The 15,662-nt window shown below is 32.7% G+C and overlaps 1 protein-coding gene across 1 annotated transcript in view; it reads left to right on the forward strand.

Moving 5' to 3' along the window:
- Nucleotides 1–15,662, forward strand: part of LOC146538938 (dual 3',5'-cyclic-AMP and -GMP phosphodiesterase 11-like) — a 122,967-nt gene that overhangs the window by 71,700 nt on the left and 35,605 nt on the right. Inside the window, exons 7-8 of the mRNA XM_085185931.1 lie at nt 3,107–3,252; nt 15,353–15,503. Coding sequence (XP_085042057.1) covers nt 3,107–3,252; nt 15,353–15,503 — 297 coding nt within the window. The remainder of the gene's footprint in view (nt 1–3,106; nt 3,253–15,352; nt 15,504–15,662) is intronic.

Genomic DNA, 15,662 nt, shown 5'->3' on the forward strand with positions numbered 1-15,662 from the left:
TCAAAAAATAACGTACAAAAAAATTGATTCAGATATGTACTATAATAAAAATAGGAACGTAGATAACCTATAAACTATCTGTAAACGTAAGTTGACTCTATATCAGGAAGCTGAGCTAAATACGAATCGAATTTAATTTTCGCACATTGCTCCAGCTTCAGGCTTGTATCGATGCTGTACGTTAGTCAGCCTCGAAATTCGTTCGAAAATTGTGTTAACATTACGTTCAGAACAGTGGGAGAATGTTAAAAGAGAATTATTTCCACAGAAAAGAGCTACGTGCTAGTTTTTATGTTGGTATTTCGTATGAATGTATGTTTTTTGACATTTTACTAGAGACTCAAACGCGGCTTCGCTCGCTTTTTTTATATAATATCCTAAGGAGCATCCTATGTCGTTTCTAATATCTCTAAGAATATTGTATGTAGGTACAAAATTTAATGATAATCGGTTGAGTAGATTAGGCGTGAAAGTGTAACAAACAAACTTATATTCACATTTATAATATTCGTATGATTATTACTCAATTTTTCGTGTTGTTGGAAAATCGTTTTACGTCGTCATTTAGGTTTTATTAAGCTCATTCTCTGTAATAATTTGAATTTTCTTACCCTTTTTATAAAAAATACCACTTACTCTTAGTGCGTATACATTTAGCTTTTGTACGTTCATTTATAAACTATAATTTTATATAAAATAAACTATATATTTCTAAATTAAATCTAAATAAACAAAAAAGACTAAATTTTACACAACAAAATTAGCTTTAATATAAAATCGAACTGAACCAATAACTTGGAACTTTATTATCATCACCGCACATCATATGGGAACTCTGTTACCCCGCAGACCTCATAGATAGACCTCATAGATTGGGGTCGTGTTCGACCCAAATCGTCGTTTATTAATCATTTCGGTGTATCAACCAGGACGGGGATAAATCGCTATGGCGGCTAAAACAAATGTCGCTAAATTACGATAGATTTCTTTGAAATATTATCCTTAAGAAATGGACTGACATTACTTTTTTTTTCAGGTAGAATAAATTGTTTTTTTTATAGTAGGTAATTGTGAAAAGTGTGATGTAAAATAGGTTATATTAGAATTGTAATATTTTTATTTCTTTAAAAACAACTGCTTTTCTACTTTTTAGAAAACGTTAAATTTTTGAACGTAGCGGAGAAATCATTTTTTTTTTGTTTTCTAAAAAGATTTTTTCTTAATTATCTGTAATAGCTGCTTAATTATCTGTTAGCCGAAAATCGATTTTGGCATTTTCATTCATAGATATATAATTTATATAAATGAAAACGACATCTTAAGCTCGATCTCAGACTTGAGAGTTTATAAATACGAGCCTTAAAGCCGGAGTATTATATAATGTTAACAAATTTAACGTTTAATATCACTGTACGGAAATTAATTCGGAAATCAGATGCAAAACTCAGTTACGGTGCTGTAATGAAAACGCGGGAAGGCAAGGCTCCCGGCATATTCTCGACTTTAATACAACAAACCACTTTAGTTTTATATATATAGATGCTTACTCATATATTTCATAATCTATATGTAATAGCTTTTTGTTTGCCCTTAGGGGGGGTAATTTTGTGTGGTAATTATGGTTTTTGTGACTGGCAATAATATTATGTTTAATGAATTTATAAGTCTGTTAACAATTAGTATATTTATTATAGAAAAAAAATATTAATTTACGACAGAGAGCCAGTCGTCACGCAGGGGCACAAGCGTGTCACTGTAAATGCGACAGATTGTGGGTTTTAATTTTTTCACTTTGGTGTCGAGACAAACCGCGGCGTTGAGTTTCGCAATTGAACACACGATGCCCCCAAAATTAGGCAGAAGATGGGAAACAGTGTGTTTTAACGCTAGGTTCCCTCTGCCTACCGTGCTGTTTGCGAGGTGCAGCGTGAAGCTTGAAAAAAAAATGTTGACAAAAGTTTTTTCAAAGTCAAACACTTTAAATTGCTATTGTTATTTTAGATATGAGAAATTATTGATTCTAAACCGAAATTAAACTGACAGAGAAATTTATTATGACCATTTACATATTATTGTAGGTACCTTACATTTTCTCATATAATATTTTATACCTCTAAAACGTGATAACTTTCTAAACATTAAATGTAAGGGTGTTTATTAGTATGTTTTATTATCATCTGCTATAATAAAATAATAATTTGAATGAAATTCATTTGGTGGCTCTATAGGTATCTAATTAAAATAATTTTACTACCTTATCGTATACTGGGTATGGGTATTTATTGACCTGTTACTATCCCAGGTAGGAAATGAACCGGGGTGTGATTAATATTATACTTTTACTTCTAGCAAAGTTCTTTATGTAAGAACATTATCAATCTTCTTAATTACTAGAATTTAGAACATTTAATATCTTTTTAATATTATTTACTTAATTCACATAATGCTTTATAGTATTTAATTATGGGTGATATTATATTATGTTTTTGTTTTTTTTTGGATTCTCGTATCCTGCATGTAGTTAGGCAGTGTGAGGCTAGTGTTAAGACACTCCGTTCTCCAATCTCCGATGAATTTATGGAGACATTGCTTGTTGAGCGGCGGAACTAGAACTGCGCTAGAGCGAATAAATGAAAACATTAAATATTTAATTTCCTCGAGTGGAAATCGAATCCACAACCTGTTCCGTTTACATTCGCTAGTTTGTGCCACTAGCAACAATTTTATTGTCATTCAAAATATAAAAAAAGGTTTATTTACATACTAAAAAATTACAGCATCCCTGATCAACAAACGTGATGCGTGAGCAGATTTTAGAGTATAACAATGACGATGCTTCTTACGTGTTTCGCTTATATTTTTGTATGAAATATTTTTCTTGTATGATTTTTTATAGTATTTTAGTTGTATTTTATAAAATTACATAATAATTATTAATTATAAGAGTGAGAAAATTAATATATGTATTAAATATTTCATTTCCTCGAGTAGGGATCGAACGCACGACCTGTCGCGTTTAAAGTCTGCGCCACGATTGGCATCAAGCGTGTGTTACCAGAATATTTTTTTTATAAATTTTAAATATTATTTTTCTTTATTTTCTCAGGTTAAAGACATATGCAATGAGCTGGAGGTGCGTGTGCTGTGCCACAAGATACTCCAGAACGTGTCGATACTGCTCGACGCGGATAGAGGCTCTCTATTCCTGGTGCAGGGCGAAAGGGCATCCTCACCCCATCCACAAAATGGAAGGTAGGCTTAAATTAATTTCTACTTCAATAGGTGCTTGTCGTTATACTATCGTTGTTTTAGGGCAGTTATTATAAATCTCTCTCAAGTTTGAATTCGAGTAGAATCAACCGCATGAAATGAAAATGACATCTCAAAATCGATCTCAGACTTGAGAACTGTTTTTATAAACGAATTTTGGAATATAAGAGTGCTTTAAATACACTTTCATCGTTTTGTGTAAAAGGATGATGTACAATTTCTCAGAATTGTAATTTTATATTGAAGATTTAGATACAACGTAATATTGGATATATTAAGTTAAGAGATCATAAAAATATTATTATGATTATTTGAGAAGCTTCAATTAACTATTACATGACTACATATTATATTTTTAACGGGTTCTTATAACTATTACTTGTAAACGTTTTGAATAAGTTATACATTTATATATTAATACTTAAATTAAATATATTTTTATATTATATGATTTTTACCTACTATGTTTTTAACCACCTACCCAGAACCTAAAACAATGCATCACGTCTTATCCAATTTGATGAAGAAGAAAAAATATAAGTCCTATAAATATTCTTCAGCACTTCAACTCTTAAGTTATAACGTCATCGATCTAGTTCTATTTACATCACAATAATGTTTTTTTTCGTTTCTTTCTAACAAAAGCTTATACAATCTTTCAATCTCGTGTAAAATAATTAACAGTGGGATTGCGTCATAGTGCCGCGAAGCTGCAGCAATAGTAATTAAAGACCTAGGTAATAAAAAGAGTCTAGTGACGTCGAAATCCAAATGAGAATTTCCACTTGACTCGACTTGACTTAGTCCACGCTCGTCTGGATTGCACCAGGTGATGTATTGGGTGTTCTAGCTTCATTTAATTGTAGTGAAATTTTAATTGAATATTTAGATTAGTGAAATAATGATTCGAATAGTATAGTTATTATGAATTTGTGCTTTGGCAATGAGAGCTTACTTATATTAAAATTCTTTATTGAAATTTAGAATTATCACTAGCAGGATTCGAACCTGTGCCACTTAGATGCCGTTATACAATACGTTTATACAGAATGTATTAAGCAAGTTGAACAGAAGGTTGTGCCTTCCATTTCCACTCGAAGAAAAGAAATTTATAATATTTTCATCTCGCTCTGGTGTCGAGAGAAAACGCGGTGTTGAGTTCCGCTACTCAATTCGCAATGCATCCAGAATTCGGCGGAAAATGAAAAATATTCATAAATTCATAATTATTCATACTGTTCAAGCAGGCGAAGCAGTCCAGGTCCGCTAGTCCTATCCTATCCTTATCCTTATATCTTATAAAACAAAGTCGCTTTTCGTGTCTGTCTGTTGTTTCTAACTCTTCTTCTTCTAAACCACCTAATGGATTTTGATGCGGTTTTCACCATTAGGTCGAGTATTTTTCGTAGAAGGTTTATATATAGTTTATTATTTGTACATTCTTATGTAAATTAACATAAATACGATAAATATGTATAAAGTCCTACCCGTTGAGACACTTTCGCGCATGCGCTGCTTTAATGGTAAGTACTACATGAAAATAATGTACTGGAGTATTGTTCCTCTTAATAAGATCTACAAAAAAGTCCGCGACGGCATATTCGTATCTTTTAAGAATAACGTGTAGTGATCATTTTTCTGTCTAAACATAATAATTTCAATATATTTTTTATTGTGAGTCATATTTTTCCATAATGGTATTAATCCTTATCCTTTAAAATACTTTATTAATTTTCTACGTTAAACGAAGATAAAATTTGCTTTTTACACTATTTCGAAATTGCGAATAGTTTTACAGAAAAACGCATTTAATTGTTGACACATCCCGCCGTTCACACATCAGCTGTATATAAATAAGTATATTAGTTACGTTGGCCATTTAATTTACCTAGATCAAAACTGTCTTTTACTGTTTTTCATTTTAATAAGTACTTTAGAAGTTGTTACAATATCAAAAAATCCTTGCTGCAAAACGGCTCGCGACTCGCCATGCGTCCGCCGCGCCCGCCTGCCTTACACGCATCAGTGGCTCAGTGGTAGAATGCTCGCCTGCCACGCGGGCGTCCCGGGTTCGATTCCCGGCCGATATATTCTATTTACTTTTCCTCAGCCACGTAGTGCTTGCTTTTCATCAGGGACAGAATACCCTCTTCAGCATTAACCACAAGCTCGAAAAAAAACCCGCCTGCCTTTATAGCAACGAAGATTTATATGCGTTTGCACGTATTGGATAATTGGAGTTGAATGTATTATATCAGCGCGATATATTTGGTTTCACATTTTTTGTAATAGTTATTAGTAGGTAGGTTTTTGTTTATAATTTCTTCCGTTTAAAAATAGTCATTTAACTATCTAAAAATAGTCATCTAAATATATTTGAATAAGTACTTGAAAAGATTACCTAAAGGTAAGTTAAGGTACCTACTAAAAATCCTTGCTGTGTAAAACAATTGCAAAATCCTTATTGAAACTACGAAAATGCGGGTTGCATTAGGGTTTAATTAATTTTCACATTATCTTAAGTGCTTAGGAAACATACATTATATGAATAATCCAGTAGTAAAAGCGGGCGAAGCCGCAAGAGGGTCGCTAGTTTATAATAAAATAACGCTAAAACTTAATTGCTCTCCCAAAACACTTATTTCATGAAATATAATACTCGAATTGACTTTTAACAAAATCGACGAATACATAAAATCAACTTTAACTTCCACGAATGTATAATATTATTCGATTTGTATAATAATAGAGGGTTGCGATAGTAATTTCAATAAATGGGGGGGGGGGGGGACCGCCAAGGAAACGAGTTTACATTTGCACTCTCGGTGCATTAGACGTGATATCATTTCCTCCGCGTCGCCACCCAGTCGGTGGGTTTTATGGGATTTTCTAGACGGCTGAGCGGTTGGTTTTGATCTCATTCATAAATATATTTTATTTAGCAGCTCAGACTTGAGTCTTCTTCTTCTTGAGAATGTCTTTGTTATATTGCTCTTGTACATTGTTGTGTTTTTAGTCTTTTCGGTTGGAATATAGAATGATTATTTTTTTTTGTAACGTTTTTCCTTATTTAACGTTGTATGTCTTCTTAGAATAATTGAATATTTAATGGCTATGTGTCATTTGCATACACAGTCTGGGCTGAACTGGGCTGGGCTGGGCTATAAATTATGGAACCCGGAACCACTGAGTATATAGTCACACTTTTTCTAAAAAGCTCACAGTAGCGCTGATTTATTTACTAGTCTAAATAAAGTAAATTTTTTTGATAATGATTGATGGTTTATTTGTTTACACAAATGCTCAAATTTTGTTCCACATAGTACAGTTTTAAAATTAGGCTAAAATAACGTTTCCGTTACGTACCAAACATAAGGCAGAAGTTCAAATTACAAACACACGTACGCTTTATTCCTATATCTATGTAAATATATAGATTATAGAGGCCAGTCGTGGCGCAGGAGGACAAGTGTGTGTCTGTAAGATCGACTGGTTGTGGATTCGATCCCTACCCGAAGAAATTAAACATTTCTTTAAAATTATATTTTAATTGCTTTGCTCTGGTTTCGTTCGAGACAAAGTTCTTAACACTAGATTAACAGAATGTCTTAACAATAGGTTCGTTCTGTCTTCTCTACTGTGTGCGGGATAAAGCGTGAAGCTGATAAAAATAATGTCTGTATATGTTATTTTGTGTCACATGCATAATGAAAAAAAGTGTTGCGCACATTCGTTACGATCAAAGGCAAACCTTATGAAGCGAAGCGAAATTTCATCGTCTATATTTAAAATATTGTTCTCATATCAGTAGAACCGCAAAAAAAGTTCATGAAAATTTTCATCCGCCTCGCGCCGAACGTTCATCGCCAGTTTTTCCATTACGTCTTGCCCCAAAACATCTCTTTGAGGGCTCTTTTTAGCGTCTATTTTTAAATCGAAAATCCGAACTGTTACGACCCACGTATAATAACGGCATGCTTAATGTTATTCTATTCTAATAATATCTTATCAAATATTTCTTCTTACTCCTATTGCTTTATTTTACGTTTTAATTTTAGAATTTTCACAATCTAAAAGACTTTTTTTTAATATGCGATTAAGCTGTTCTTCTGTTAGTAAAATCCATAAAACATGCTAGGAAAACATAAAAAAGATGGCCCAAAAAAAAACAAATTGGTTAGGAAATAAGATCAGCTTACATCATCTCCTATGGAGCATGGAAAAAATAAATCTTGTCTGTGGCGATACGAGGATCGTTTTAGTGAACCTTTTTCTTTATTAGACCGTGACAAAGGAGAGAAATCGGAAGACCAGTACACTCGTAAGCGCCCTACATCCGCTCTGGCCTACACGCTTTATGACATTGACATTTATTTCTCTTCTTCTAAATGATTTTTTAGTCCTTATTCTAAAAACTTTTGTTTCTTGTTTTACAAGATACAGACACATAAAAAGCTTTACTTAAAGGTTAATAAGAGATCACTAAAATTACATTAATATTCTAATATCCAGTGGTTCTACAAAATTATTAGAAAATGAGCTTCAAGGACGCAAGGAATATCTCATTCTAGCACAGCCGTTTTTTTTCTTTTCTGGCAGTTTATATCTAGTTTATCGACGATAGTTGGCCAAATTCCAAGTTACTCAACTAATCGGGCCATGTTTATCGTTTAGGTCGGACAAGAGGTTTCATCGCCGCAATCTGTCTCCGGTTACACACTCCATTTAACCATAGCGATGATGGTGTAAGATATCATGTACTTTGTATAGGATTTGTGGTCTACCATTTCAATCCATTCTAGTATTTGCTCGCGTGAGCGCTGTATATAGTCTTGTCTTGTTAAGTGCTGTGAGATACGTTTATATATTTAAGTAAAATGTTCAAGTCTGCATATATAAAATATATTTAAAAAATTCTAAGCTCTACAATATGAAGTTACATTGTTATTGTGAGAAAAGTTGGAAAATAATTTTCTGTTTTACTTTCCATTTTATTGAGAGAGAATTTGATAATTGCAATAAATGGCAGAACCAAATTGGATCGAACTAAAGACGATCTTATATTACAAATAAATTTATTTAGTAAGATTTGAACTTACATCCATTGCAATCACTCACGCGTACCATCTGCGCGACAATGCCTTCTCTTAATTCAGTAGATATTTAATTAACATTTATTATTTCCATGCTATTATTTTATTTGTGAAAATGTGTAAATTGTGTATATAATAAAATTAATATCAAGATGATTTTTAAAACTGTAACTTGTATACATATTTTTATTATGCAAATGCACTAGAGGAATTAATTGATGAAAGTAAACCTCGTGATTCTAAGCATATATGAAAATCCTTTAAAATTATCCTAAAAAAAATAGCTTCATGCTATATCCATAGCTAGGAGGGTAGGCAGAGAGAACCTAGAGTTAGACACTTCGTCATTTCATTTAAAATTATCCTACCATTCATATAAAAATATGCCGACTTAAGTCTACATTTATATATTTATAAATCTATGAGAAACCGATATCTTGGCTTACTCGTAGATAAACCGTTTACAGGGGCGACCGGTGTCACAGTGTCACGAATGTCTTTAGAACATCACCAACGCCGTAAGGGTTCAAATAAAGGGCAATTTACTGACTTAATATTTGTTAAGGCTTATCTTGAGTGAATGTTTTACGTAAGTTGAGCAGAAATCTTATTCATTTTTGATATATTTATACTATACTAAGAAATATTTACGTTTGAAGCTAAAAAGAAATTGTAGATTAAATTTGAAATTAAATTTGGCAAAGTTTGTTCATGTTATAGATACATAAAAGATAATTCTATTCGTATTTCATGAATTACAGTTTATTTTTTATTTTTAATAATAAAATTAATTGCTGTATTTTTTAATAACATGATAATTTACATAAAATTCAAGAATCAACTTATTTTCATTTACAACCAAAAAATCTCTTTATTAGTTCTTTGAGACTAATAAATAATAAGATATAGTAGTTCCAACATTATATAAAACTAGTAAAAATAATGTCTTATTTAGTGTGGTCTTATAAAAATAAATCTACGTTAGTACCTGAAATAGCTATTGCGGCAAGAAAGCGGGCGCTGCCTCGTGCGCCTGGTGTTCTTATCTCCTGGGTTTTCCTCCTCGCGTCTACGATTGCGCAATACGTACCTACTATTCTATTCACTTTAAACTAACAATTTAGCTAGAATCAAGTTGCTGGCAATAAAAATCTTTAATGTTAGTTGAGTAATTTTTTGAACTCCTTAAAAAATCTGCTTCACGGTGTATATCCCGCATATAAGAGAGTAGGCAGAGGGAACCTAGTGTTAAGACACTACGTTCACCATTTTATGCCGAATTTTAGAGGCATTCCGTGTTTAGTGGCGGAATTGAACGCCCGGCTAATGCTTTGGTGCCAGAGCGAAGAAATGAAAATATTAATAAATAATAATAATTAATTCCCCCGAATGGGGATCGAACTCACAACCGTCACGTTACAGTCACATTCTTGTGCTCTTGCACCATGACAGCTTTACATTGGATTAAAATTAAATTACACTCGAAATTTTAAAATTGGTCATTCAATGAAATATTTAAAACCATTTCATTATAATTTTAATCATTGCTATATATACTAGAAGTTTATATAAAAGGATATAACAATCTTATCAACATATTACATCAATTTTCCCTCGTTCGTTAGAAGCGCGTGTTTTCCAAATTTAGTATCTAATATATGGTAGTATCTATCGTAGTACTTCTATCAGGTAGTACTTCTATCGTATCAGACGTGAGTAACTCATTGAATAGGACCAAAGCGAATATAAATAAGATGCATCCTTGGTTTCGTTTACTGCTATTATTATTTAGAGTATACGCGTTACGCTAGTTCTCTTATTATTATTGTGATATGTGGTTTTTTTCACCAGCCTCGAGAATTCGATGGAATGTGGAGAACGGAGTGTTTTAACACTAGGTTCCTTATGTATGTATATGCATATGCGGGATACAGATTGAACCCAATTAGACCATAATATGGTAATTAATTAAACAACTATTCATATATTTTAACAAATAACTATTTGATTACAAAATTGTCATAAATACTCGTATATATTTTATTTTAGTATGTTATCAACCTTTATCCTTTGCTCCGCTTATTTTTTGCACAACCCCATTCATTACAAATTCTACACGAATAAAACGGGTCAGGATTATAATACAAATGACTACTATTTATACGCGCTCCTGTGTATACAGCATTTTTAAATAAAATCCCTTTACTCTTTCAAAAAAAGAAATAAACGCAAAATTCTGTAGAAACATTTATTACAAGAAAAAAAGTCTTTCAATGTCATCGTCCTAATTCTTGTGGACATTTCGGTAGGTATAGATTCATATCGGCCCTTTGGTGATGTTACTTTTTTTAATATTATTTTCTTTATCAAGAGAATTCTGGTTAGTTGTTATCTTCAAACGACAACTTTAAAGGCGAACATAATCTTAATTTCTCATTTGCAATAACTTTGGGACTTATCTGTGAGTAAACTTTTGAAGGTTACGTAATACCACATTTTATCTCTGTGCAGTTGAAGCTCTTTGAACTAATTTCAAATATATTTTTAGTATAAAAGAATATTGTGACAAGACTTACTTACTAGTCTATTGTCAAACGTAACTTAACGCCGCAGTCTTACTTGAGTGTTAGAAATAAAAACAATTAATTCCCCTGAGTGAGGACCAGACGCTGGCCTACTGTGTTAAATGTACATTTTTTTTTGATTGTTAATTATAAATTTATGTTATACTAATTAGAATTTTATTCAGAAAATAAATTTTGTATGTATGTATGTATATTATGCTTATCTCAGTAACAGAATAAGAATATTAGCTCGTATTGTGGTAGCAATAGCAACTTTAGTGCCTGAATATTAGACACCAACACAGAGGCGAGTAATTGATTGAAATATTTCTATTGGTCTTCCTCAGCGGTCTAAGGTCAGGGTCGAATGGAGGCTGGGGGGTGGGGATCGCGTGGTCGCGGTGCGTGGTGGTGTGGGGCTATCACAACATTGTTCTATTGATTCTTAAGTTTTTATGCGTATGCCTGTGTTCTTTTTTAATTGTGAATAAGAAATATAAAAATATTTACATTATTGATCGAGACAATTCGAGAGGTGTGGGCACAAGGACGTAACAGTTGTAGGTTCGATTCCTAGTCGAGGAATTAAATATATAATATTCGCTTTGCTGTATGAAGTTTTTGCTTCGTTCTACATTTTAATTATCGTGCGATAACTAAAAGGAACAAGTTAAAATTGTAATAAAGACGTCGATAACTTAAACATTGTTAGTGATGGCAGTATCTATCCTATGGCAGCTCCGCAGAAGCCAGACATTATCCTGAGAATAATGACGATCAATTTATCCTCCTCCTCTTAAATGATCATCCATTTTCAAGCTTACACAAGGACTTTATCAAAAAGCGGGTCACTTCAGACTTGGTGAGAAGCGTTATTCGCAAACGCTTTAGATTCTCAAGGAGGATTTATATAAACAATATATCGGTAATGTCCGCTTCACGCTGGGCAGCCAGAGACAGCTTAGTTTTAAGACGTTTTATTCCAGAGGCATTGCGTGTTGAGTGGCGGAACTTAACGCCGCGCGTTGCTTCGACGCTAGAGCGAAGAAATGAAAATATAAATATTTCATTTCCTCGAGTGGGGCAATATCGATCGAACCCTCGACCAGTAGCGTTTACAGTGACACTTTGTGCCCCATTCTTTATATTTAGGCCAGTCATGGCGCACCACGTCTGGCCTAAATATAAATAATGAAATTCTCTTTAAATATGTACATTCACCATAATTGGCTCGTTGAGTATTATGAATGAACCTAATGTGTAAATATACACGCGACCCATCCATTCTGTAATTAAATTGCTTTGTTTTTATTGTGTGTTTCGTTTGTATGAACATTCATTAGATATACTCGTATGTATATAAATGTAGACGTCATACCTCAGTGCTGCAGCGTATTTGACATGAATAATGTAAGAATAATTATTAGGGTTCCGTATCCAAATGGTAAAACGGAACCCTATTACTAAGACTTGAGTGTTTGGCTGTCTGTCCATAGGTCTGTCACAGGGCTGTATCTCAAGAATCGTGAACGTTAGACAGTTGTCATTTTCATAGATTATGTATTTCTGTTGGCGCTATACTATGAAATATTTAAAAAACCAAACTGAAATAGAATATTTAGGGTGGGCTTCAATATAATAAACGTGATTGTTGTTGCCGTTTTTACAGTTTGGCCTTGGCTTGTTCAGTCTCTAAAATATAACTTGACGTTACTATAATTGATAAGACGTCAGTTGATATTTGATATTTTGTGAAGCTACCAGATACTAGAGTAAGGTTGCTGCGATGAGACAGAGAACAGCGTTGGGTTCAGTCAAGCAATATCCTTAATTCCCTAAAATAAAATATAACGACCTCTACAAGGTCGTTGTAATACCATAAAATAAAATGATATCGGTAAAGTAATTCACAATTGAAACAAGTCTACAACAGGAGAATAATACATTTCTACATGCGCCCCCTCAATTCCCCAAATGATGTACAACTCGACTGAATTTAATGATCTCGATAGCTCTGATGAAAAATAAAATTTATTTATTACCTGATTCACGTTTTTTTGTGTATAAGCAAATTTTTTTTTAGCTCCTTTGTAATGTTGCCATGTGTAAAATTTATATTTATTTTCTTTTCTTTTCTTTTTTAAAGGAGTTTTTTTTATTTTTGCTTGATAAATTTAAAGTTTTGGTCATAAATCACTGAGGACATACAATTGTGCAAAACTTATTTGAGTGAACCAAGCATTTGCATGGTATATTTTAGTTTGGTATTCCAGAGTGAAATGTAAATTTGGATAGCTCTACGTATAAAAAGTTTTACTCTACGTATAAATAACAGGATATTTATTATAACTAAAATATTCGAATTATCTTAATTATTTTTATTTTAGATTCAACTCTAATTATTTTTTTCTTCAGTCGCTCTTGTAATAAGGCAAATCGCGGCGTTATGTTCCGCCACTTCACACGCAGTGTCTCCAGAATTCGGCGAAAAATGGGTAATAAAAACACCTGCTTTATGCTGGGATACAGCGTTAATCTGAAAAAAAAAAGAAGATTTTTTAACAAAAAAACATATTCTTTTAACAAAAATAATTGGTATATTTTACATACATATATATAAAAGTATTAATATAGAAGCAAATAAACTCTCTCCTCTATACAGCATGTTGTTGTGATCACAATCAAATTCCAGGCAATCCTATGGAATTTCCCAATCGACAAATAACAAGAGATGTGTTTAATTTGAAAAATCAGTCGCGTGCCCACTACCGAGGGCCGGGTGCAATAAGCTTAAAATAAAAATTTCAATATTAGATTAAACATAATATATTGTGGTTTTTTTTTAGTTTATATAGTGTTGGATTAGTTTTTATATTGTATACTATCGACCTGCTTGCGGCTTCGCCCGCTTGAATTACGCAATTATTAATTTACAAATGAGCATTATTTGTTCTTAATTATTAATAGTATGGAAAATATACATTCTAGAATAAGTGTCTGGCACATGACAGGGTAGGCAGAGGGAACCTAGTTAAGGTCAGTCCATATTAAGACACTTCCGTTACCCATTTACCACGGAATTGTGGAGGCATTGCGTATTGATATGTAGAAATCAACGGCGCGCTCTGCCTCAACTCCAGAGGGAGGAAATGAAAATATTAAATATTATATTTCCTCGAGTGGGAATTGAACCCACAACCACGTGTTACGTTTACAGTCGCACGCTCCTAAGCCACGACTGGCCTAGACAAAATCTAGTAATTAATGATGATTTTGTACCTCGCTTCAAATGAAGCAAGACATGATGAACACGAGCGCATAAATACAGGCTTGTCTCAACAGAACTAATAGGAATCTACATGTCCCGAGTGTACGGAGTAACATGCAATTAAGCTTGTGGGCTTTGTCGAGATCACTCATTGATTGTCGAGAGACATTTGGATTTTAGGTGACTTCACCTTAATTTAAATATATATACGCATATAAAAACAGTACATTTTAAACAAATTATATATCAAAATATTGATATTTTTATTTATTGAATCTCTAAGTTAGCATTTACATGTATGTAGTTTTTTAATTGAAATTAAAATATAATAATGTATAAGTAATATTTATGTATTTAGCTCCTATTTCTTTGGCATTAATAGTTAAGTTAGCTATGTTCGGTTTACCTTCTTGAATATGTCCAATAAGGTATTAAAGAATGTGTCGAATGATATTATTATTTATCATTGTAAAATTATTATTGAAAATATCCTCTACATATATATTTATTACAGCAGACTGTACTACTAAATTAACATTCTAATATATATATATATATATATATATATACATACTAGCGGACCCGGACGCGGCTACGCCTGCTTGAAATATAAGAATATAATTTCTATAGAAATATAATTTCAATCTAGATGAAATGCTAAAAGTGACTATTATATTTATTTTCATAAGGATGAATATCAAAATGACGCGGTAACGAACGCGGTCGCGTAGCGACGACGGTTGTTATTAACATGGCAGAATAAATTGCATGTCAAATTAGAAAGTATTTTAATTTATTAGTATATATGTGTAATGTAATATTATATAGCCTATAGCACTTCTGAAGAATGCAGCTTTCATACAAAACAAAAACATAGTAAATCGATCCAGTAGATCCAGAGATCTTAGCGTTCAAACAAACAAACAAACAAACAAACTCTTCCGCTTTATTATATTAGTATAGATAGTATATATATATATATATATATATATATATATATATATATACTAAATACTACATATTCAAATATATCCAAATACCGTAACCACTACCTATAGCCATTACTTCAGTTTAATTAATGAACATCGTTACAACAATTAACCCATTAGTAGCTAAGATATCCAAGTAATTAATATGTCTATTCAAATTGTCCACAGATGTCTTGTATCAAAGCTGTTCGACGTGTGCTCGAAGTCGACGCCGGAGCAGATGGAACAGCTCGAGGAGATCAGGATACCCTGGGGCAGCGGCATCGTGGGCTACGTCGCGGAGAGCGGCGAACCTGTTAATATACCTGATGCGTACAAGGTGTGTACCTTTATTTTTAGCTTCACTCTGTATCACGCATATTAAAGGGTGAGCAGAAAGAACCTAGTGTTAAAACATTTCGTCCCCCCACTTTGGGTTTTGTTTAGTACCTTGATACATTTAGCAGGTAGTCGGAGAAGACCTTTTAGTAATTCGCTA

This window comes from Heliconius melpomene, chromosome 5 (genome assembly GCF_056956725.1).
Source record: "Heliconius melpomene rosina isolate 202511_hmr_F chromosome 5, ASM5695672v1, whole genome shotgun sequence".
Taxonomy (NCBI): Eukaryota; Metazoa; Arthropoda; class Insecta; order Lepidoptera; family Nymphalidae; genus Heliconius; species Heliconius melpomene.